The sequence below is a fragment of the Pipistrellus kuhlii genome, unplaced genomic scaffold (assembly GCF_014108245.1).
Source record: "Pipistrellus kuhlii isolate mPipKuh1 unplaced genomic scaffold, mPipKuh1.p scaffold_m20_p_25, whole genome shotgun sequence".
NCBI classification, from domain to species: Eukaryota; Metazoa; Chordata; class Mammalia; order Chiroptera; family Vespertilionidae; genus Pipistrellus; species Pipistrellus kuhlii.
Window position 1 is genome coordinate 7,359,762 of NW_023425524.1, and position 25,469 is coordinate 7,385,230.

General features: G+C 42.4%; 1 protein-coding gene across 5 annotated transcripts in view; it reads left to right on the plus strand.

Moving 5' to 3' along the window:
- Positions 1–25,469, plus strand: part of SDCCAG8 (SHH signaling and ciliogenesis regulator SDCCAG8) — a 188,166-nt gene that overhangs the window by 55,201 nt on the left and 107,496 nt on the right. For all 5 annotated transcript variants that reach the window (XR_006742625.1, XR_006742626.1, XM_036453530.2 and 2 more), the window contains exon 13: positions 24,265–24,407. Coding sequence is in view for 3 of the 5 variants with exons in the window: in XM_036453530.2 (XP_036309423.1) it covers positions 24,265–24,407 (143 nt within the window). In the remaining 2 variants the exon portion in view is untranslated. The remainder of the gene's footprint in view (positions 1–24,264; positions 24,408–25,469) is intronic.

A 25,469-nucleotide genomic window follows, 5' to 3' on the forward strand; every position in this document is an offset into this window, starting at 1 on the left:
CTGACCTTCTGTCTGCAAGGCCCGCGCGCTCCTTGGCCTGCCCGCCATCTGCGCCGGGGAGAGAAATTTCCATTTGACTTCTAGCAGCTGGGCCCACAGAGCATTTATCTGCAATACCTCCACAAACACCGAGTGCGTTTAACTTCTTCAGTGTCGCACGCCGGGCCATGCACAGTAACAAGACGGCCCTCTCTGGGTGCCCCGGCGGGGCGATCCTCGCAATAGAGTCATCTCATTCATGTGTGTGCTAATCTGAGCACTCGGGACATTTCCCAAGTAGGTGGGAGGCTGAGCTTGGAATGTGCTGAGAACAAGGGCTTTTTGATGTTCACAAACCGGAGCAAATGGTCGGCCACCGAGTCATTCTCCCCGTGACCCCGAGCCCTGGCCGCGGCATCATCATCGGGGAGAAGGGTCAGGAGAGCAACAATGCCATCTCGCCCTCCTCTCTCTACTTTTAAAGCATACATTGTGCCAGGAATCCATGGGCGGATTCTCCTTCCCATCAGCTCCTTTGTACTCTTCAGCGCGGAGCGCTCCTGTCAGCCTCACAGGATGCTTCCTTTTGCACATAAAAAAAAAAAAAAAAAAAAAAAAAATAGAGGGAATAAAGACATTTGGTAGAGAAGACAATGAGAAATCTGCATCTTTAATTTTATTAGAAAATTTTTGTAGGCTATAAGCACGCTCGCATACACACACACACACACACACACACACCCTTAGGGGAATTTAAAAACACATATGGGGATAAAGAGAATATTATAATGAATTCCCTCGTTTTCGCAGCATCGTCATTTTGCCAGTCTTTTTCCCTCTGTCTCCCATCTTTTCTCTCCTTCCTCTGCCTTCATTATCTCCAGCCTTGTCTTCCCATCTTCTCTGTCTTCCTCTCTCTCTCGTTGTCTTCTTCCTCCAGCTCTTCTTTTGTTTAAGACAGATCTCAGTCCCATTTACCCATCAGCACTTCCGTGTACATCCGAGAAATACTTGTTCTCATGATCACCAGGTCATTATCACACCTAAGACTATTCACGCCAATTCTTTATTGTCATCTAATTCCCAACCCATATTCAACTATCTTTCTCCAGCTCCACAATATTAGCTTTACAGTTGGTTTATCCAAACCAGGAGAGTAGGGATGTTAGAATATGATAGCATTACCTTCTTTAATGGGAAAGAAGAGGAAATATCACAAAATTTCAACTTTCTTTGCCTCTTGTTTCATTAAACTTCATGCACAGTGATTTGATTGTGCTCTCTATCTATAAGGTGCCCTCATTTGAAAGAAATATGAATCGGTCTGTGGGAAACTAGGGTAGGGGGCTGACTGCCCCGCAGTAGCCCCTCGCCATGTCCTACTGGAGCCCATTGGTGCCTAAAAGCCATCACAAGGGAATTTGGAGTCTTAGATAGGAGATCGAGGCATGCGCAGGAAGCTCTTACTCCCTCACGTGGCAAGGCAAGGTCACTGACTCCGAGCTGAGAGGGATTTCCTTAGTCAGCTTCCGTCGTGGTGGATGAATCTCAGAAGAGGATTCTTTTATTTTATTATTGATTTTTTTACAGAGAGGAAGAGAGAGGAATAGAGAGTCAGAAACATCAATGAGAGAGACACATCGATCAGCTGCCTCCTGCACACTCCCTACTGAAGATGTGCCCGCAACCAAGGTACATTCCCTTGACCGGAATCGAACCCGGGACCCTTCAGTCCGCAGGCCGACGCTCTATCCACTGAGCCACACTGGCTTCGGCAGAAGAGGATTCTTTACAGCCCCCGAGCTTCGATCCAGGGAAAGAGGGGGGTTCCAGGTGCGAAAGATGCAGCATTTTCTTTCCTCTGCCGTCTCCCTCTCACTGCCCTGCCAAGGCGTTTTCTGTTTGCTACTCAAGGTCGTGGTCCCTCCAGCCCAGGGATGCTCGTGGGAGGTGAGGGGGTGCAGGCCACACACACCTCCCCTGACTGAGCCTGCACATGCGCCATGGCTTCTGGGTGCTCCCCGCCAGCAGCTGAGGACCCCCATAAGCCCCCTGTGGGGGCAGGGGGAGGGTCATCCTTCCCATCCCAAGGGGTTCAGATGCTCGACCCCTAGCGATTGCAACCGCCAATGAGGACACACTTGGTACCTGGATCTCGGGGACCCGGCGGTCCGCACTGAGTCCCCGAGTAGATGGTCACCTCCATGTCCTGCCCTGAGATGCCAGGAGCTACACATTCAACCAACCTTCCCGCCTCACCGCCGGGCTCCTGCCCGGGGAAGGGGCAGGGGGCAGCAGCAGAGCACACGCCCCCGGGGAGGACAGCAGGTCCCAGGGCGGGGCTGGGGGAAGAAGATGGGGGCACAGGGTCTGAGTACTGCCGGGGCCGGGGGGAGACAGGGGAGAAACCAGAGCGCACAGAGCCGGGGACATTGTTGAAGAGATTCTCGTAGAAACCCAGTTCCACCTCAAGTCCTGAGGATGTCGTCCACAGAGCATTGAACTGCCAGCTCTGCTCTCACGCCCCAGAAGCCACCGAGGCCGGGGGCGGGCAGGCGGGCGGGCAGGCAGAGTGGGTGCCTGATGCACATGTATGTTCCCATTGCACATGCAAACGTGTTGGCCACCTGTAGCCACGGGCCCTGCTGCCTGTTTGTACGGTCAAGCTGTCCCAGAGCCCAGCCCCATGCACGTGTCCACCTGCTGCCTACGGCAGAGTGGAGGGGTCTCGACAGAGACCACGTCGCCCACGAAGACGAGGATGGTTACTGTCTGACCCTTCCCAGGAAGCTTGTCAGTCCTGCCTGGAGGAGGAGCCACAGCTGTGAGAGCTCCCGGTGCCCTGTGAGAGCTGGAGCGCAATGCAGCACAGACATGTGCACTGGGAACCCGTCTGGTCCTGTTAACCAACGCCACCCCAGAAAACTTAATGTTTTAAAAAATATATTTTATTGAATTTTTTACAGAGAGGAAGGGAGACAGATAGAGAGTTAGAAACACCGGCGGGAGAGAGAATCATCCATCAGCTGCCTCCTGCACACCCCCTACTGGGGATGTGCCTGCAACCAAGGTACATGCCCTTGATTGGAATCGAACCTGGGACCTTTCAATCCACAGGCCGACGCTCTATCCGCTGAGCCACACCGGTTTGGGCAGAAAATTTAATTTTTTTTTTTTTTTAAAAAGTGGAGCTTTGGGTTAGGAGACTCAGTGATCTGAAATGAGAACTGGGTGGCTTTTCAGTGTTTAAGGCACAGCAGCTCGGCCACATGCCCGGGTCTTAATCCTTGGGTGGCATCACCACGTGGGCGAAGGGCTCGTTATAGTGCCGTTATCTGAGTGGTTGCTAACAGTGGCTTCCATGGGCGTATACATCTAAAATGTTACACGTGCAATTTTGGTTTTAGATTGGTATTAAAAAAAATTCTAGAGATAAGACATTCTTACTAGCATTGTGAAGGTTATAACTTGGGAGTTGTGACTACTGTTGAGTAGGAAGCATTGAAGTTCAGAATTACCCGAGTGACGTAAGGAAATCGGGTATTTAAGGGTAGAAATCCATTGGAAAATTCTGGCCAGAAACTTTAGGGCAAGAGGTTTGCTCACAGCTGCAGGAGCATGACTCAGCGCTTTCATGCCGACTTTGCACACGGATTGTATCAGCACAGGAGTAATCTCCTGCTTCCGCTGAGTGAATGAGTCTGTGTTGTTTGGCTTTGTGTAAAGATGAGAGGACGCCTGGAAAGTCCGAGGTAAAGCCAGAGAAATAAAAGCCATCAAGCAAAGTCAACAAACTACCTTTTTTTTTTTTTTAAGATTATTATTTTTTATTTTTTTTAATATATTTTATTGTGGTTTTTTTTTTTTTTTTTTTTCTTACAAAGAGGAAGGGAGAGGAATAGAGAGTTAGAAACATCGATGAGAGAGAAACATGGATCAGCTGCCTCCTGCACACCTCCTACTGGGGATGTGCCCGCAACCAAGGCACATGTCCTTGACCAGAATTGAACCTGGGACCCTTCAGTCTGCAGGCCAACACACTATCCATTGAGCCACACTGGCTAGGGCAGACAGACTACCTTTTTAACAGAGAGAAGACTGGACTATCACACACCATCCTCAAGGACTTGACCGAATCTTTCTGGGAGAAAGCGACACACCTGGAAATGGAAAGGATAAGAACAAAGGGATTTAATCACAGAACTGGCCACACCATGGCCAGAAATAGGAAGGTTCTGGCCGTAGGAAGATGGGAAGAGATGGTTGCAATGGGAATGGGGCTTTCTGAAGACCCGCCGAGGCCCGCTGCCTTCTGTTGGATTCTGCAAACATCCCTGAATCGGCTCAGTGTACCTGTGACAGGGCTGGTGGTGCATCAGCATCCTCCAGTTGTACCTTGTTTCCCCAAAAATAAGACAGTGCCTTATATTAATTTTTGCTCCCAAAGATGCACTAGGTCTTATTTTCAGGGGATGTCTTATTTTTCCATGAAGAAGAATACGGCACACATTTATTGTGAAATGAAAATAAAGGAAATGTATTACCTGTATACGGTACAGTGGTATGGTAGTTGTCAACACAAACCAGACAAACTGTGAATCCTACAGTATCAAGAATGTACTCATTTATTCAATGACAATCATGTCATCATCTTCTGGAACATCATCATAACAATCCAATTCCTGAATTTCCTGGTGAATTTCTTGTGACTCTATTTCTTTCAGAATCAGTGGACCAAATCTCTCATGTTTAGCCTAGGGGGGCCTTATTTTCGGGGGGATGCCTTATATTTCACTCAGAAGGAAACTGTAAGTAGGTCTTATTTTCGGAGGATGTCTTATTTTGGGGGAAACACGGTAGCACCCACAGATACAGCAAACGGCCCTCAGCTCCGCTCCCTGCTGTGTCTGCTTCTGCACCCTCTCTCTGCAAGGCTTTGGGGAGCAGGGAGAGGCAATCGATGGCTTTCTGAGCACTGGGCTCCCGAGCCTGCAGCTGCCACCTGCCGTGGCGCTTCTGTGTCTCAGAAATGGCTGGGACAGGGGCCACTTGGGCCTGTCGCTCGCACATGCAATCACTGGGCCCTGGTGAGGACAGAGGCTCTCTCCGGCATCTGCATGCTCCACTCTCTCTCCTTGCTGGAGGCTCCTCACCAGGCACCTGTCCTTCCCCAGGCCCGGCCTGCCCAGGACCCCGGGGGGTGGTCACCAGGAGCCCCGGGCCCTGCCCTGAGGGAGTTTCTATTCTAGATGAGGAGACGGAGCACACGTTTGAACATGCCTTAAAAATACTTGCAAAGCAGCCGATCGACAAGTGCAAATTAATGGAGTGTGAACTTCATGCTGGCTCCCGCCCATGAGAGGAGGAATCTGGTCCCAAGTGTGATGCAAGCATGCCTCTTTTTTACAGCATCGGCCCTAAGCACGCCCCGAAGCATTTTGCGGTGGCTTAGGGAGGCCTGTGTACTTCTCGCAGCCCGGCCAGGAATCCTGAGAAAATCCCACAGCCCGGCGTCTGTCTAATCGCCGAGCCCCTTTTGTTCTGGCCCGAGTGAGGCTGGAATGGGCCAAACAGGATTATGGGAAGAACTCAAAACAACTCCGTTTACTAAAAGACAATTATTGCACTTACTGTTTTTCTAAAACGCCATGTGAAGTTCATGTCTTTATTTTAAATCATAGTTTTGTTGGGACGGTCGCAACATGAGCAGGAAGAAAGTGCGTTTAATTGTGTGTGTGTTTGTGTGTGTGTATGTGTGTGTGTGTGTGTCCCCAAAGGGGCAGGCAGTGGGACCAGATCCTCCCAGTGCTTCACCCCGAGTGGGAGTCCTTGGGGATCTGGCGCTGAGTCACCGTGTCCGTGGTGCGAACCTGGATCATACATGCACTTCATGTGCTCCGCAGAGAAGCACTTGTGTCCAGGCAGAGACGATAATGCCGTTTCCCATAGTAACGTAGTTGTAAAAGTCAAACGAATAAGCCAAACCTTTATCTGCAGATCGCAGTTTAAGGCTGTTTAAGAGAAGAGGGCACAGGTAGAAAACAAAACACGCCCAATGGACCTAACATTTTTATACAGATTTGCCTCAGGTAGGAATGTAAAACTGTAAGCTGAACTCAAGGAATTAATATATATATATATTAATTGATTTGAGAGAAAGGAAGGGAGAGCGAGAGAGAAATGGAAACATCAATGATGAGAGAGAACCATTGATCGGCTGACTCCTGCACAACCCCCTCTGGAGATCGAGCCCAGAGCCCTGGCATGTGCCCTGATCAGGAATCGAACCTGGAACCTCCCAGTTCATAGGTCGATGCTCAACCACTGAGCAACACTGGCCAGGTCTCAAGGAATATTTTTTCCAATATATATTTAATTGATTTTTTAAAGAAAAGAAGGGAGAGATAGCTAGAAACATCCATGAGAGAGAAACATAGATCAGCTGCCTCCTGCACACCCCCTACTGGGATGTGCCTGCAACCAAGATACATGCCCTTGACCGGAATCGAACCTGGGACCTTTGAGTCCACAGGCCGACGCTCTGTCCACTGAGCCAAACCGGTTAGGGCTCAAGGACTATTTTTATGGAAGACATAAGATTTGTCAACAACTGGCCCTAAAACATATTTTTTCCTATATTTTCAATTTCATTGGATGATACATATTTTGTTCCTTAAAAAAAAAAGCGCTAACTTTGACTTAAAAAGAAATTGGACTTACAAGGCCAACAGGCTCATCTGGCAGATCCTCCCCTCAGGTCCCACGTCTGTGTTTCCTTGAGCGAGTGTCCCTGCGACCCTCAAGCCGAGAGGCGTTACACAGAGGACAGTACACATGCCTTTTTTTCACAGCCCGGAAATATTAGTACCGATATCCAGGGAACATATTACTAATTACCGCATATGTACATACTTAAAACAATATTTGTCGTATGAACATACGTACACTCACAGAAGCCAATAATTTGCATCACCCAGTAGAGCAAATTGTTTTCATGTCTCTGTTTTACCTTCCACTTTTTGTCCATATGCATATATGATATTTGCAGGCAGTAAACATAGCCTAGATATCATTTTGGTCTTTCCCTTTTTTCACTCAGCCGTTTCTGGAGCATCTTCGTGTGGTGCTGCCTGTTCCTCGCAGTGATCGCTTTAAGATGACCGTTTACACGCACTTTAAAGTGAGGAGAGCAGACACTGTTACAAATTTAGAATCCAAATTTAGAGTCCCTTTGCCCTAAATTTGACTTGTTGCTTTAATTCAACAACCAGATACTGCAGGCACTAGGCTGGCCTAGAATGAATCTCTGTTCTTAAAGAAGGGACTCTGTAACACAGATATGCAAATAATTATGTCAAAGAGAACATGGTAACTATCATCAGCAAACTACAAAAGGGTGTGGGAGCCCAGCTGGCGTAGCTCAGTGGTTGAGTGTCAACCCATGAACCAGGAGGTCACGGTTCGATTCCCTGTCAGGGCACATGCCCGGATTGCAGGCTCAATTCCCAGTGTGGGGCGTGCAGGAGGCAACTGATCAATGATTCTCTCTCATCATTTACGCTTTTATATCTTCCTCTCCCTTTCTCTCTGAAATCAATAAAAAATATATTTAAAAAGAATTAAGGAATCCATGCGAGCGTAAATAAAGAAAATGGGGCCCTGACTGGTTTGGCTCAGTGGATAGAGAGCATCAGCCTGTGAACTCAAGGGTCCCGGGTTCGATTTCTGTCAAGGGCATGTGCCTTGGTTGTGGGCACATCCCTGGTGGGGAGTGTGCAGGAGGCAGCTGATGGATGTTTCTCTCTCATCGATGTTTCTAGCTCTCGATCCATCTCCTTTCCTCTCTGTAAAAAAAACACACACAAAAAACACACCAAACAAACAAAAAACCCACAATAAAATATATTTTTAAAAAGATTAAAAAGGGGGGGAGGGCAGCTGGCATGGCTTAGTGGTTGAGTGCCATCAACCCATGAGCCAGGAGGTCATGGTTCAATTCCCGGTCAGGGCACATGCCCGGCTTGGTCCCCAATCAGGGCAGGGTGTGCAAGAGGCAGCCAATCAGTGATTCTCTCTCATCATTGATGTTTCTTTCTATTTCTCCTCTCTGAAATCAATAAAAAGCATATGAAAAGTGGCTTAAGAAAAGGGTGTGGTGGTTTAGAAGAGGGAGAGTTGAGCTCTTTGAAGGACGTTCAGGTGTTGCCCAGCATAGGTGGGGGAGGAAGGCAATTTCGTTTCAAGCTCCCACCCCCATCCCCCACCCCCCCACCCCCCGTGCAGCTGGGAGGAGGAGGGGCTAAGGTGGGGCAGGGAAGGAGGATGCATTCAAGGAACGTGTGTGTCTTTAAAAATATATATATATTTTATTGATTTTTTACAGAGAGGAAGAGAGAGCTAGAAACATCCATGAGAGAGAAACATCGATCAGCTGCCTCTTGCACACCCCTTACTGGGGATGTGCCCGCAACCAAGGTACATGCCCTTGACCGGAATCAAACCTGGGACCTTTCAGTCCGTAGGCCGACGCTCTATCCACTGAGCCAAACCAGTTTTGGCAGGAATGTGCGTATCTTTTGACTGCATAGTGAACTGTATAAATAACCTCAGGATCTCGAGTGCCACGTCTGTCATAAAAGATTCCCTAGGACATGGGCTCCCATGAGCTCCAGAATCCCATGTAATTGCCTGTTCTTAACCTGTTGCACACCCTGCAGTCAGGCACAGAGTCATATTTTGGGGACATTTGCACGGTTTGTATTTCCTTTGCAGTATTCTCTACGTAGTGGAACAATGTTAGGATTTTCAAATTCCGGATAACCCACTACTCTAAAATCTCATTTTGTTGTCAGTGTGAGAATCGAGTGGGGTTAGCTCCTTAGGATGAAGAATTGGCGGTGGCTTTAATGGTTTGTAGGAGACTCCACACTGATGGGCAGGCGGACACGGATACACGGGGCAGGACTGGAGCTACGGACGCTGAGTCCGAAGCCCCGGGGCCTCAATCTGGCTGGTCAGCTGACTTCCCGAACGAACCCTGAGAGCCACCCTCGCTGCCAGTGAGTGAGGAGCTGGGCTGAGTGGTGGCTGAGGTTTTCTCTGTATCCACACCCCCAAGCTTCTAGAAACACAGAGAACTTTCCTCCTCGTTTCATAGTATTCATAAAACCATTGAAAAAACCATGCAGCCTTTTGGCCCCTTGAGTGTGGCTCATCCACAAAATACCATGGCCTGGGTGAGTCTATGTTGAAGAAATGGCGTTAGAAGAAGGTTAAGTTTAAAAAATGTGGCTCTCAAAGGAAATGTCAATTCTTGTCCTGTTGATATTTGGGGCTTTGTGGACTAATGTGTTTCCCAACCACTGGCCTTAGACTCACCTCCTCAGCTAGGAGAGAAAGAAGGGCCTCACTGCTGTTCCAGCTACAAAAGCAGGAAGAGCAGAGGAAAAGGGGGGCGGGGAGACGAGGAAAAATGAGAGAAGACATTTACCCTGAGAACATTGGGCTTTTCCTCTGCTTATGCTGCCTCCCGTCTAACCGTGACTCAGAGGAGGCAGCAGGACCACAGGCCCATCGTGTTTTCGGGAGGATCCACACTAATGGATTTTTAAAGCTGTAATTGCTATGACAACCTCCCACAGCCCCCACCCCCGCCCCCGACTGCTGCGGGTGGTTGAGAGTAATTTCACTTGGCATTTTTTGGAAGATGCTTTTTAACCCCGTAGAAATAAAACCCGTGACGGTGATTTTTATCTTCAGTCTCTCTTCTTTGAGTGGCCACATGTGAAGGACCAAAGAGAGGACCTCAGGCAGCAAAGAGCAATGGCTTGGTGGGGACTGAGAGCCACAAAAGGCCTTAGTGACTCCATCCGTCCCCTTGGTTTTGTAGATGATTTGACAGTGAGCGAGCTGAGTGTTACTTCATTTTTATGCATTGATTTATTTATTAACTAGAGGCCCAGTGCACAAAATTTGTGCACTCAGGGTGGGGCAGAGGGTGTCCCTCAGCCCAGCCTGCTCCCTCTCGCAGTCCGGGAGCCCTCAACAGTTAGACATCCTCAGAGAGGCTCCCACCACTGCCACGGCGCTCGCCAGCCATGAGCTTGGCTTCTGGAGTGTTGAGCGTCTGCCCCCTGGTGGTTAGTGTGCATCATAGCAACCGGTTGTTTTGCTGTTCAGTCGATGTGCATAGTAGCCTTTTATTATAGAGGATACTTACTGATAACCTATGCGTGTAATACATGTGTGGGAGTGCATGTCACTCACAAATAGGCACAGCGATTGCAATGAGAAATAAAATATATTTATTGCCCAGACAACTCCTAGTCGGATAATGAAAGTTAAACGTGATAAAAGAAGGATGCGTTAGAAGGGGTGACTCACTGTGATGGGAAGGAGTCACCAGGATTCTACTCAGCAGTCAGTCAGTTTTCCACAAAGATAACAAGGTGTTTTTGAAATGACCTGACCAACCTAGACATGGAGCTGTCCTCTAAGCATCTATTCATCTAACTTCAGATCCAGTTCCCACTGGTTATGTGGTTACCGAACATCTCAAGGTGAACTCTTCCTGAGCCTTAAATTCAATGAAGACCTCAAATAGCACCCTGTCTGCTGCCCTACAGTTGGGCAATAAACACGTATTTTCAGCCGAAACCCGTTTGGCTCGGTGGATAGAGCGTCAGCCTGCAGACTGAAAGGTCCCAGGTTCGATTCCAGTCAAGGGCATGTACTCTGGTTGCAGGCATATCCCCAGTAGGGGGTGTGCAGGAGGCAGCTGATGTTTCTAACTCTCTATCCCTTTCTCTTTCTCTCTAAAAAATCAATAAGATATATTTTTTAAAAATAGGTATTTTCATTTGTCTCTCTGAAACGTGATCATTTGAGTTTGGACCTACAATTGCCTGAACTCTTTTGGATTTTGTCTTCGACGTCTTACTGTAACAAATGACTCCTCTCAGGTTTATGTCAAGCAAATTTGATCAACACATCATTAACGTTCTCATTAAAATCAGTGGTTTACAGAGTACAGCCACGCCCACTATAGCTTGATATTTTCTATCTTTCTATCTTCTGTGTTGGTTTTTTTTTTTTTTTTTTTTAACTGATGTGTTTGTTTTCCTGTTAAAGAACGAGACCACTTACCTTCTTCCAAATGATTCCAGTCAAATCAAATGACACTTACTTTTGTACCTACTATGTACAAGTAGTGTGCTCAAGTAGCACCGAGCCACATGCCAGAAGATTACACTGGTGGCAGATAGTTGTGGGAATTAGGCATGAATTCGGAGGGCTTTTGTCAAGATTGAGTAGATCCGTAGTTGGCAGGATCGAAACCTGTGTTGGGAATCTCCACATAGAAGGGGAATGGGCCTGCCTGCAATTTCAAGTGGTTTCTTTTTTTTTCAACTAAACCTGGATAAGTGGACTAAATTGGAAATTTGAGGAATTAGAATCTGTAAAATTATTTTTTGAGGTTTCCTTGATTCCTTCTATTGCATGAATCCTTTTAAAAGTGTTCTGTCCATACACTACTGTTTAAATAATTATCTTGTACCAATATGATAGGTCAGTTATATCTCAAAAAAAAAAAAAAAAGCGTTCTATCCCAGTCATTATTCCTGTATTTATCTATTCTACACCTATTTTATTTTTTTTATTTTTGGAAATGAGTGAAAACAGAAATGATCTTAGTTTTCTAACTGTCACAGCATATAAATTCAGTAATGCCCATGACAGTGTTTGCTAAACTATGAAATGCTGTTTACACACATAGAACTGTTATGATTGAATAGGTGCTCAATAAACTAATAGGTGTATTTACTTCTTTGTATGTGGATGCTGTTAATTTAAAAGGATTATACTCAAAATATTTATTAACTGAAGCATCTTCTTTACTCTGGATGCTTCTCTCCACAATTAGCTAGGTTATTTTTGAGTGAAAGCAAAGTTTGATGAATTTCTAAGTTCCACAAATAGAATGCCACAGAAATATTTATATAACCCACAGCGAAAGGGAGTTTTCTAAAAACTCCCCATAAGGTGAGATCACGTACACCATGCCTCAGTGCAGAAGGATTTATTTTTTCCCCCAATCGGTTAGGTCTCTAAAAATAAACCCAGTTTTGTTGTTAAAATTTGCTGTTTCCTCTCCACATAAGAACATCTCATTAATTGAGGTGCACACCTTCCACCAAGATAAGGTTCAACGGTTCAGTTCTCCAATGGGGGAGAGGATCCATGTGTCTCCTATAACAGGATGGCGGCTGAGAGGTGAGTTGAGCAGACAAGCTGTTTTGATGGTCAGATGTTTTGAATGGAAGCATCCCACAGCCTGTAGGTCTGAATGTTCAAGCTGTGCATTCAGTCATATCCTGCTTCTTGTGCTGACTGAAAGGTCCCAAGTTCGAGTCGGTCAAGAGCATGTAGGAGGTGAAAGATCAATGATGTTGATCTCTGTAACCAGAGACGATAGGGGGTCAGACCCTGGGTAGGCGGGAAGAGCGGGGACCTCACTGGTGCAGTGTCTTTGTCTGGGAAGCACCGTGTTCCATTGTCTGCACTGCTAAGAGGTCAAGGCTAGGTGGATAGGGGTCTCTTTTTCCCAGTCATTAGAAGCTGATGTAGAGAAAAATTAAAATACTGCTTCTTATAAAATAAAGTTATTCCATTAGAAGTTAAAGGCTGGGATTTTTTTTAATATCTTTATTGATTAAGGTATTAGATATGTGTCCTTATTCCTCCATTACCACCCACCTCCCACTTATGCCCCCACCCCCTGGTGTCTGTGTCCATTGGTTAGGCTTATGTGCATGCATACAAGTCCTTTGGTTGATCTCTCCCCACTTACTCCCACCCTCCCTTACCTTCCCTGAGGTTTGACGTTCAGATTGATGTTTCTCTGTCTCTGGATTTATTTTTGTTCATCAGTTTATGTTGTTCATCGTATTCCACAAATGAGTGAGATCATGAGTTGGGTCTAAATGTTTGAGCTTCTTTGGTCTGAGAGAAAAGAAAGAGTTGATTTGCCCCACATCTGTACTGACCAGGCATACTGGTAAAAGTAAAAGTAAAATCGAATAAAAGATTTTTTCCCTCTAAATTAAGAACTGACGTGTATAGTCTTGGAAAAGCCAGTTTCTCAGAAAGGGGGTCTGAGCCTGACATGTGTTCTGATTGTCAGAGATTGACAGGATTTAATGAGAGAAGACGCAGAGCAGGGAGCAAAACTTATTGTTGAGTAACAGTTGTCAGAGGAGAAACAGATGATGTGTTTTCTTGATTGCATTTTAAAAAATTAATTATTGCCAATAGAAGCTTGTTTGTGCTCGTAACCGAGTTAGCGTTGTAGTTTGGCATTTATCCACACGCGGAGGGAAGCGGGGTGAGCGGAGAATCCGAAACCTGGGTTCCGGTCCGGTCAGTGCATTTCAAGGGGTCGTTTCACCCCTGGACCCATGCTCTCCTCTGCAAAGGGCGGGGGTAGATGGAGATGCTGACTGAGGGGTCTTCTGTCTCTAACTATATCTTTTTTTTTTTTTAAAGGTCTGTGTTTTTATTAAACAAAATCTTGATGTAAACAGGGGAGTTAACTCCCAAATGCTTTGGTCTGAGCACATTCCTATATTTGTTGAATATAGGAAATTGTTGAAATCCACATTGCAATGACCTTTATGGCTGCAAGTCATTCAAGGTAAAATACTGTCAATTTTTTTGGGGGAAAAAACCCATTAAAAATTAGCTATACTTTAGGATTATAAATGATATTGTTGATGTATTTGAAGTATTTTTAGTCTCACAATGAGAACCCAAAGGCATTGTAGATACATTTAATAACAAAAGGGTCTTTTCTAAATCATAAATGGTCAGCACAGTATGATAGGAGAGGAATTACATTTGTTAAATTAAAAACGGACATTGACGTCTTGAAAGTTAGATGCAAAATATCCCCCAAACTTTCTTGTACGTTCCCTTTAGAAAACATAACATTTAACTGACATATTTCTGCTAACTCCTAAAAAAAAGTAGCTTTGAGTATAAGAGTTTCAATTTGCTCTGGTTGAAACATAATAAAAACGGGTGTTTTATCTAAGAGATGAATTTGCTTTGTGGGTAAGAATAAATAGGCCAAGTTATTTTACACAGTTTTTAATAGGTGATACCACAACTGAAAAACATGTTTATTATTGGAATATTACCAGAATTATTTATTAGTTTTCTTAAGAAATTATGTTCTTGTAGTTGTCAGTACTCTTATACCTACTATATATATATATATATATATATATATATATATATATATATATATATATTTTTTACTTTTTTAAAAGCATACTTAAATATTATATAGGTACGTATGTAATTATAGTATCTGAAAAAATAAGACATTGGAAATATAGGAAATCGTTGAAATCTACATTGCAATGACCTTTATGCTGTAAGTCATTCAAGGTAAAATAGTGTCAATTTTGAAAAAAAAAGTTAAGCCGAAACCGGTTTGGCTCAGTGGATAGAGCGTCTGTCTGCAGACTGAAAAAAAAAGTTAAAAAATAGCTATAGTTTAGAATTATAAATGATATTCTTGATATACCTTAAGTATCTTTAGTCTCACAATGAGAACCTGAAGGCATTGTAGATACATTTAATAATAAAAAGGTCTTTTCTAAATCATAAATAGGTAATGAACTTCACATATTTAAATTAGCTGAGAAGGTTTTTCCTGTGACATAATCAGATGTAACTTCAGAAATAGCATTACTTCAGTTCATTGACACTTACCTTTATAGATAGGAAAACACCCTTATCTTTCATTCTCTTGTTTATTGAAATTGTTTTCAGGTGGTTTTCGATTTATTCTTATTTTTTATTCCTGTTTAGTCATAATTCTATACACAGGGAATATCATGATAACAACAATATGTAAATAGTCATGGGCAATACTACTAAAATTATTTTAATCATATATTTCAATGTATGTTCAATTGAATTGTTCTATTGAAAAATATTAATAACTTTAATATACAGAGATAGAAGGAACAAAATTATCCCAAATATGGTAATATAATGTGAAAATTATGGTTAAACTTTATTTAACATGAACCCTGAAGCCTTACTATTACTGCTGAGAAGACATTGGCTGCTATCAATTTTTATAACTAAAGAAATGTATTGTGATCATTGTGATAATTTTGTTACTTATTATAGCCCAAATAATTGTGTATTTGAGGAGGAAATGATACGAGAAATGAGATGTTTCATTGGGTTTGCTTTTTTTTAGCAAAATGGTAGGGATATAGTGTATATTTTAATAGTTGTGAAGGACAATAAAGACAGTGAGGTGAAGAGTGGACAGACTGGAGATATATGTGTAATTGGCCATCTGGATTATATATATAACATAACACGCAGACTGTACAATGTCAGGCACAGTAGGCACACCGCAGGAACTCAAAAATATTTACTGTATTGTACTGAGGGCTTGGGAAGGGATTGTCTAAGGGAATAAATTAGCCATTTATTTTCCTAAGTTGAAATTATGTTATGTTTGCTTAGGGTGATTCTCTCAATAGGTAATTAAATAATTTTCAAATAGTGATAAAAGTCAACAGTTATAATGAACACTTGAGTTTGGAGTAACTATTTATAGATTTTTTTTTCTGTATTAATTCTTTTATCTCCCAGCTTTTGTACTTGTTTTCACTAGAGAGAAAAACCTATGAAACTTTTGTGATAGCCTTTGAAAAGACCAACCTTTTTACATGAGGCTATCCCCTCAGAAGAGAAATCTTCCTGTTTTTATGGTAGTTCATTTTGCAAGAAACAATTCCAGATTTATTTTACTTTAAAAAAATAAAATGTGCCAAAACCGGTTTGGCTCAATGGATAAAGCGTCGGCCTGCGGACTGAAAGGTCCCGGGTTCGATTCCGGTCAAGGGCTTGTACCTTGGTTGCGGGCACATCCCCAGAAGGGGGTGTGCAAGAGGCAGCTGATCGATGATTCTCTCTCATTGATGTTTCTAACTATCTATCCCTTTCTCTTCCTCTCTGTAAAAAAATCAATAAAATATATTTTTTTAAAATAAATAAAAAAATAAAATGTATTGGTTGATGTTCTGATTTCAGTTTGAAGGATAAATATTCTGAATGGTTGAAATTAATTTTGAAATTCTCATAAATCGCTCATCATTTACAGAATCTGTACATAATACACATATGTACTTGTATGTGTTTAGAGCCGTATATTCCTAGCACAATGGAAACATTCATGTCCTTTCTCTATAATGTTAATTCATTGTCTTACTTCGCTTGTTGGAACAGATGGTGAGCACTCCAATACGATAGCTGACATGAGTGTCACCATTAGGCCCGCACTGGAAACGTATTAAATCTCCGCCGTGTGCCCTCATAAGGATACCACGAGCAGAACTTGTAGAATGGCATCAGCAGAGGACACAGCTCCTTCTGTTCCTCCCTAACATGACTTATAACCGCCTATAATGTCCTTTTAGTCTCACAGGATGGTTTTCCAGGGGTCTAGTTTGGAGAGTGAGTCTGAGAAATCAAGTTTGCTTATCCTAAACCAGTGCTACCCAACAGAAGTCCCTGGGAGGATGGAAATACTTGATACCTGCATTGTACGATATGGCAGCCATGATCCGTATGCGGCTGTTGAGTACTTATCACTTGATTAATACAACTGAGGAACTCGATTTTTTTATTATAATGAACTTGAATAGCCACAGGTGGTTAGTGTAGCACCAGACAAATTCTTATTAGTGATTTGGTAAAATCGTTCTTAACATCTATGGGTTACTAAAAGTGCCAGCTGCCTGGCCATGGGTTTATGGGTGATGAATTCACATGGTCCAAGTTGTCAGTTTCCAAGGCACAGGTTCCTTCCCTTCTCTGTGCAAGGACTTCGGATTCCAGTCTTCTTACTCGTCTGTATTGTTTTATTTTCTCCCACTCTCTCGTTCATGTACACAAATAAATTACTGCATACTAAAGATTATTAAAAGATTTTAAAAATATATATATTTTATTGATTTTTTACAGAGAGGAAGGGAGAGAGATAGAGAGTTAGAAACATCGATGAGAGTCATCGATCAGCTGCCTCTTGCACACCCCCTACCGGGGATATGCCCGCAACCAAGGTACATGCCCTTGACCGGAATCGAACCCGGGACCTTTCAGTCCCCAAGCCGACGCTCTATCCATTGAGCCAAACCGGTCCCGGCTAAAAGATTTTTTTAAGTAACATAATCTCTAGTAGCAAGGATAAATCACTATCACTGGGGTACAATGGTTCCTTTTTGCTATTTTATCTTTCAGGGTAAAGTTTATATTTCTTTATAATTAAGGCGATATATAATTTTTAGTGGGTTTTACATTCATTTCTTCAGATAGCTTTGCTTGGGAAAGCAGAAGAAATGTATACTAGAACTTCTTTCCATGAGACTATTATTTGGTTTTACTAAACTTATGTAAAAATTATTTTTAAGTTATCAAATGTCTACAGTGCTTTTTGAGTGGCAAGCTCATGAAGTCAGTTTTATAAGAAGAAATCAGATGATTTTTTTTAAAGTGGTAGAATGGAATAAGAAGGAATAGGACACATCTGAGTATTTCACACACAATGAAGATGGTTTGCTGAAATGCTAGTTCCATTTGCACATGTGTGAGAGGGTGTGAACATTTCTGAATTGTGAGGTAAAATGGACTTCTTTCTATGGATCTTGGTCAAAAGGAAAAAAAAAAAAGAGAGAGAGAGAGAGAGATGGAAAGCCATTGTCTAACACACGGCTGGTGTGGAGTCGGTGATGTCGGATCTGGCTTGAGGCCTAGCTTTACTTCTGTGGACAGCCATTCAATGTCTGACCCTCAATTATATTTTTGAATAGATCATGACTGCCTTGTATGCTTCTTATGGCTGTTTCAAAGATCAAATAAAAGGTTAAGGTGATCTGCAGCTAAGGTGCTCCTTATACATTGGAAGGGTTTTGTCAGTTATTTCATAGTGGAAAACCTCACGGCTCACAACTGTGCCCATGTTGATGCTTCTGGTCGGCTGAGGTCTGGCTGCTCCATGCTGCCTTTGACCGCTGGCTCTGCTTCAGGCTGTGGTTGTAGGTTGTCTGGGCTGCGGTTTAGGCTTTGTTTTGCTCCACATGCATGTGTTCTGTGATCCAGGCCAAAGGGGGCCAGCTCTCAAGGGCACGCTCTTCTCCTGGAGAATCACCAGAACACAGGAGCAGGGCCAAACCACACAAACAGGCTATGGCTTCTGCTGTCACCGTGGCCATGGAAAGCTCCCTGGCCAACGGAAATCAAGTGGCCGAGCCCAGAGTCACTGGGGAGAGAGAGTGTATTCCACTCCCAGTTGAAGGAAGATAGAAGTGAGTGTTTGCTGACCAGTAATCTAAATTATCCTCTTACCCAAAAACCATTGCAGCCAAACGTTTGTTAACAATTTTATCTAAAATATGATGAAGTACCACTATGTATTTGAAGAAAGCCTCTGACATTAAAACAGACACACAGAAAAAGGGACCTGGGACTATTTATAATGAGCAGTGAAGGACATTTGAAATACTATAATATTCTAATAGATAGGAGATTATACCAGTAAAATAAAAATAGCATGCTATGTAAAACAATGAAAACAAGAAGCAGCTCATGGGAATGAGAAGTGTGGTGGAAATCTTCTCTTAAATTTAGTAAAAGTTTTGGGAGATGAAGTCAAGAGAATCTTCCAAGATGAAGAGATAGAAAATACAAGAAAATTAGATGATCAATCCAACAGAAGCAAAAACCAATGGCCAGGAGTTCCAGGAAGAGGAAATATTGAAATGTATGGCATCAAAATATTTTAACATAATAATACAAGAAAACTTCTCTAAGCTAAAGAAAATAAACCTCCTGATTTAAAAGAGTCCACACAGCACAAAATGTGAAGAAAGGCCTATTTCATTTCCCAACATTGTAAAGCTTCAAAGTGCCACGGGAAAAATGACCATGAAAGCATTAACATACAAAAAGAGCAAATTATAGACCAAGTATTAGGAATCAGAATGGCATAGGGCTTTTCAGTTGTGATATCAGAATCTTGAAGACAGTGGATTAGCCCCTTAAAAAATCCTGAATGAAATTTAATTTGAGCATCGATTTTGATACCCAGCCAAACTAACAAGTGTATGCATGTAATAACAGCATTTTCAGCCATTCAGGTACTTTAAAAATGTATTAATTCATATATCCTTTCTCATGAAAGTTACCTGGAGAATAAACTTCCACCAAAAAGAGAATAAATCTAAAAGCAGGATGACTTACAGCCAGAAAACATGGAACTCTAATAGGAGCATGGATAAGGACTGGCACAATAAAACCAGCAACCAGGCCAGCCATAAGAAACCAAAAGGATATATCAAGGGGGAAAAATTTTTTAAAGGAACTGATCATTTTTCTGATGTGTTCCATTATTTGGAAAAATATTATTGATGGGTATTTGACAAATCTGTTTGATCATTTGTGGGCAGGGTAGAGAGGGGAAATGTCAGTTATTTAGAAAAATAAACTATTAATAACATGGCAATTAATTCCAAGAATAATAGAATATTGTACAAGAAAATGAATTTGAGCAAAATAATTCAAGTCTCTGTAGTGAAATTTATTTCTATAGTCATTATAATCTAAATGGACGACTGACTAATGATTTAACCAAATTTTTTACAGGGGAGGTTGAGGAGAGGGTATTGGGTGGGTGGTATAAGAGATGTAGATCATTACCTGTTTTATCACAGGAGTTCGATAGAAAATGTCTAATACTGCCAAAATCAAGAAATAGCCTTACGAGTATGTCACTGAACAATATGAAGGTAAAATCAGAAGAGGGCATAGTGTGTGCCTTTGAAAATCAGGCTTGGAGATGGTAAGGGGTAACGGGCAGTACCCTTTTTTGTGTTGAGCAATTGAGTGCTATTTAACACAAACTACTCATATTGGGGGTTTTTTGTTGGTTTTTTAAAAATATACTTTATTGAGTTTTTACAGAGAGGAAGGGAGAGGGATAGAGACTTAGAAACATCGATGACAGAGAAACATCCATCAGCTGCCTCTTGCACACCTTCTACTGGGGATGTCCCCGCAACCAAGGTACATGCCCTTGACCGAAATCAAACCTGGGACCTTTCAGTCCGCAGGCCAATGCTCTATCTATCCACTGAGCCAAACCGGTTTTGGCTTAGTCATATTATTTTGATAAGAAAATTCAACTGATCATAAAAATAAAGCTTCTATGTCCCCGATTGAGGAAAGCACGTCCCAGGGTGTAGATTACAAATGAACAGCAAGCAGTGAGTCCTCCCTGCTCCGTCTCCTGACCCTGGGACTCCCCGTTGTCCGGACAGCTGCATTCCTGGCTGGAGGCGGGCTGTACCTTTTGGTGAAGTGCAAAGCAATCTGGACTTTTCAACGGCACAGCAGGCACTGCGGGTTAGCAGGGCCCTTTAAGAGGAATGTGCTTTTGGCCTTTGACTGTCCTTGGTCTTTGGTTCCCGAGCCTCTGCCTACAGCAAGGCATCGGCCCTGACCTAGTTGGGCGAGGCAGAGGCTCACCCTGCCAGTGGGGGCATGGCATTGCCGGGAAGCGATTCCCCTCCTGACTGTTGGAGTTGGTGCCATGGCGGCTCTTCCTAATGCGGGGAGAGGCGCTGAGCTCCAGCCCAGCTGGGTGGATATTATTTGTTGGGTTTGATGATCTGCACCAATAAGCTCCTTTTCTGGCCCAGATCCCTGGAGGCAGGCGGGGACTTTCCATCTTCCCGACAAAATGCTTTTTGCAGTTGGAAATGATAATAAAGTTTTATTCCGATTTCATCAAAATAGCGCTTGATGGGGGAAACATTACTAAATGAAATCAAGAGCTTTTTAGTCCTCGGTGATAACCATGTATCTTCAGGAAGGTCATTCGTCTGCTAGTTTCCTATTGCCTTCCTGTGTAAACCATTAATGCCTCCTCATTATATATAAGAATAGTACAGTTTTATTCATTTCCTGGTAGAATTCCAGACCTTTCATAATGTGGTCTAATCTGGCATTCTCTGATTCTCTGTTCCCTTATCTGCTTTCCCACTTTCTTGCCCATGCTAATATATTTCTTAAAACACAGATTTTCTCTAATACTCACTTGTTGTTGTGTTTCATATGCTTTGTATTTGATCGTGTGTGTGTGTGTGTGTGTGTGTGTGTGTGTCTTTGCTGTTCTTGAGAGATGAAGAAGAAATCAGAAATGATAATGAGGCTGCCATCTTTAATTCAGCTCTCACTATGTGCCAGACAATTGCTAAGTGCTCAGCCTCTGATTGAATCTTCATGGTCATTTTAGGAACATGCTCCAGTTAGCACTCCCACTGCAGACCGAGGAAACCCAGGGTCATGTCCATGGTCACAGAGCCGAAAGGTGCCAGGGCTGTGTCTGAACCCCTGACTTGCGTAGACTCTTGGGTCTCTCGTCTCAATCCCGGTGTTTGCATGGCTCCCAGGGAAGCCTCTGGGTTCTTGTTACATGAGATTAAGAAAGCAGATGAGCCGAAACTGGTTTGGCTCAGTGAATAGAGCATCGGCCTGCAGAATGAAGGGTCCCGGGTTCAATTCCCGTCAAGGTCATGTACCTTGGTTGTAGGCATATTCCCAGTTGGGGGTGTGCAGGGGGCAGCTGATCGATGTTTCTCTCTCATCGATGTTTCTAACTGTCTATCCCTCTCTTCCTCTCTGTGAAAAATCAATTATATATATATATATATATATATATATATATATATATATATATGAAAGCAGATGATTTATACTTAAAAACTCATTATCAGCATCAGGTTTCCTATGTTGTCATTGTATATTGCTTATTAAAATCTCTCATCTTTTCTTTTTAAGAGAGTTTGGAATCTTTTACATTTTCTGTTCTGTCATTCTTTTCTTCAGTTCAAAATTCTGGAGTCATCTTTGATGTCTCTTGATCTCTCTCCTTTAATTTCCATAAACTCACATGTCCTCTTTGTATTTCTGTCTTTAGTGTATATTTTAATATGTCTCTGCTCCTCCTGTCTGTAATATTTCCACTGTGTGTGATCTCCCTGCTGGTGGTCTCCGCCATCTCAAATTGATCTCACACATCGATCCAGTTTATTTTTTAAGCTCAGTTTCTCTCATTGCATATCTGTTTAAACTAGGGGTGTCGAACTCAATCAGAGAAGGGGCCAAAATCTAAAATCCAGCCTAAATCGCGGGCCGAATGGTTTACTGAACAGTCATAAACTGTCATTGTGATGGAAACGCAGCGGAGTGCAGTGATGACAGCGCGGTGCGGGCCACATTGCAAGGCCTGGCGGGACGGATTTGGCCCGAGGGCCTTGTGTTTGACACATGCGGTTTAAACCATTAATATCTCCTCATTCTATATGATAAAAATACAGTTCTATTTGTCTAGGATACAAGGCCTTTCAGAATGTGGTCTAATGTATCATCCACAGACTAATGTGCCCTTATCTGCATTCCCACTGTCTTGCCAATGCTGATATTTTCCTAATCTGGCCTTTTAAAGCACAGGTTTTCTCTAATACTCCTTTGTTTTTACTTATTACATGCTTTGTATTCTACTAGTCTTTGTGTATGTGTGTGTCTCATTTTTACCCAACTGAATAGTTAAATTCTGTGTAGAAGAGATGGAAACTGAATTCAACATAATGCAGTGTCTTATGTATAGCACTGTGTTAAAAAAGAAAAAGGAAAGAAAAAAAAGAATGAATGGGTTTTTAAAGTTTCAAAGTCAATATATAATTTAAATTCTGTATTTCTTTGCTTTTGTTTATTTCACAATGTTGCACAAAGCATTAGATTTTTCTGTTATTTTTTTCATCTATTTAATTATGAGATGAAATATATTGGTATAACTTGAGCAGTTGAAAATATTTTTAAAAGAAACAAGTTTTATTCATATTCTAACCTGAAAGATCCAGAAAATGTACTCCAAATGAAAATGATATTCTCATTATTACATAGGTTTTTAAAGTTAAAACAATACTTGAGTACTTGTAAGAAGCTGTTTTATTATATTGCTAGTAATATGTGGTTTTGATAGGGGTAAACTGAATACTTATAGTGAAATAAATGTTACAGAAAGAACTATTTAGTTTTTCCTACCTGATGTATTAAATATAGTTGTAAATTGTTCTGAATACTAATTAATGATGTGAGGAAATTTGAAATGTACTTAAATATGAAGTTTAAAGTAATCTGCCTGGGTAGGGTTTTGTTTTTTTAAAAAGGGTTGCATTTTTTGAAATTGTTTCTTGCTTTCTGCTGAATTTAAAAATGTTTCTCCTTTTTTTTTCCTTCTTGTTTTAATAGCATGAATATTTGTAGCTTTAAAAATTTTTATAGGTGTTCTATAATAAATAAATGTTTCTACTGTAATGTATAAATTATTTAAAACTATGTTCTATGTAAGCATTTTTGCTTTGAAATATTTGAGTTTCAGCAAGATAAAGATAACTTCATCCCAAGACTAAGAAATTAACCAACATAAATGTTCCCATATTTTAGATGTTTATATTTATTAACTGAGAGTTCTTTTGTTGCTTTTTTATAATGCAACTTTAATGTAACGTTATTTTAGCTGAGAAATCTTATACACTCTCACGCTGTATTTTTTTTTTCCTAAATCATTTTTTTCTAAATAATACTTAGCATCATCATGATACCTCCTTTTGTACCTTTTTTCTAAAAGATGTCTTAAATTATAGTACCCTTTCATTTGGTTTTCAAAATATTCAAATAAAACCCACAAGTGCATCTTTCGGGAGGGAGCCACATATTGATGTAATCCTGGCATGTATGTGATGTGCTCTCACCGACAGGAACGCTGCATTGTAAAAGCAGTGACATTTGAAGTTCAGATTATTTTTAAGGAAACTGAGCCTGCGCATGGAAGTACAGATTACCCATTTTGACTCCTCTCATTTAATCATTTCATCTTTCAAATTAGACTTCATCTGTGGTCCAAAAAAAAACCAAAAAAAACCCAAAAAAAAACCAAAACAGAAACAAAAACCACAAAACTCCTTACTAATGTGCATTTTTGGCTTTGCTAATTCCCTTTGTCATCAGATGGGCGCTAGCTAGCCTACATTTCCTAATAATTTCTTATCCCGTTGAAATCCGTAGCAAAATGCAGTTTTGCGATCCAGTGCCTGTGTCTCATCCGGATGCTTTCTCCCTGCCCCTCCCCCGAAGGAGATAGAGCGGCTGACGCTGGAGCTGAGCGAGAGCAAGCAGCACGTGGAGCGGGAGCAGCAGAAGGCGGCCGGGGCCGGAGAGCAGCTCCTGACACTGACGCAGCGGCTGGGGGAGACCGAGCGCCAGCTGCACCGCACCAGGTACCCCGAGACCCGCTCCGCACCCCCTGCCCCCCTGACCCCCTTCCCCGCCGGGGCCCCCATCTCAGCCCTCCGCGGGCTGCCACGGGCTTCCAAGCAGTTGTTGGGGGTAAAGTCTCATGCACAGAAGCAAAACACGCAGACATGTGAGTGATGAGTGTGGCAGGGAGTGACTGATCTGTCCCAAAAGATGCTCAAATATTTAGGCGATTCTCCATCAATACAAGCAACCTGACATGTTTCTCCTACCACCCCCTGGCGTGTTAATCCCGTGTCTAATAAGAATGCTGCTCTGAAGGATCCCGGGGAAATATATGTAAGAAAGTAATCAGAGGCTGTCAGTGGCACAAGAGGCAAAATCAAGAGGCAAAAATCAAATCCTGTGATGCAAATTGAGGCGGAACCATTACTAACGAGGAGTCCGGGTCGTAAGGAGGTGTAAGGTGTTGTTATGAAATAGATTGCACTGTTGACATGTAAAGCAATGTTATAACCAGGCTCGCACCATCCTGGTCTTGCTGTCTATTGTTTCTGTCATGGGGTATTGTGTTATGAGAGTATCATTGTCCTAAAACGTCAGTAACCACATAACTCAACCCCAAATGACAATAAGGTATTTTTGGTAGCAAACATCGTGTAATCTGCTACATTGAACTCACACACACACACAGAGAGACACAGAAATACAGCAGAGAAAAAGTCGAGCTGTGATTGTAGGCATTCCTCATTATCCTGTAAGCGCTTGCTTCTCACTTTCAGTTTTCGTATAATTTCCCATTTTCAGGTCAAGCCTCCGGGTGTCTTCAGTTTGGGGAGTTTTTCAGCTTTTGGGTAGAACTTTGTCTAAATACACATGTCGATTTGTAAGAGCTGGTTTGGTTCTTCGTTTAGAAAAAACACTGGTCTTCTAATCATAGTAATATGTTGAATTTCAACTCCGAAAGGGGACTGATCTCTTTTCCATTAAATATGAGCATGTAATTCTGAGCACGGTAGGATAACAGATGGAGAGAAACACCACTTGAACAGCCTGCTTTTGGGGAGAAAAAAAAAATATTCTGG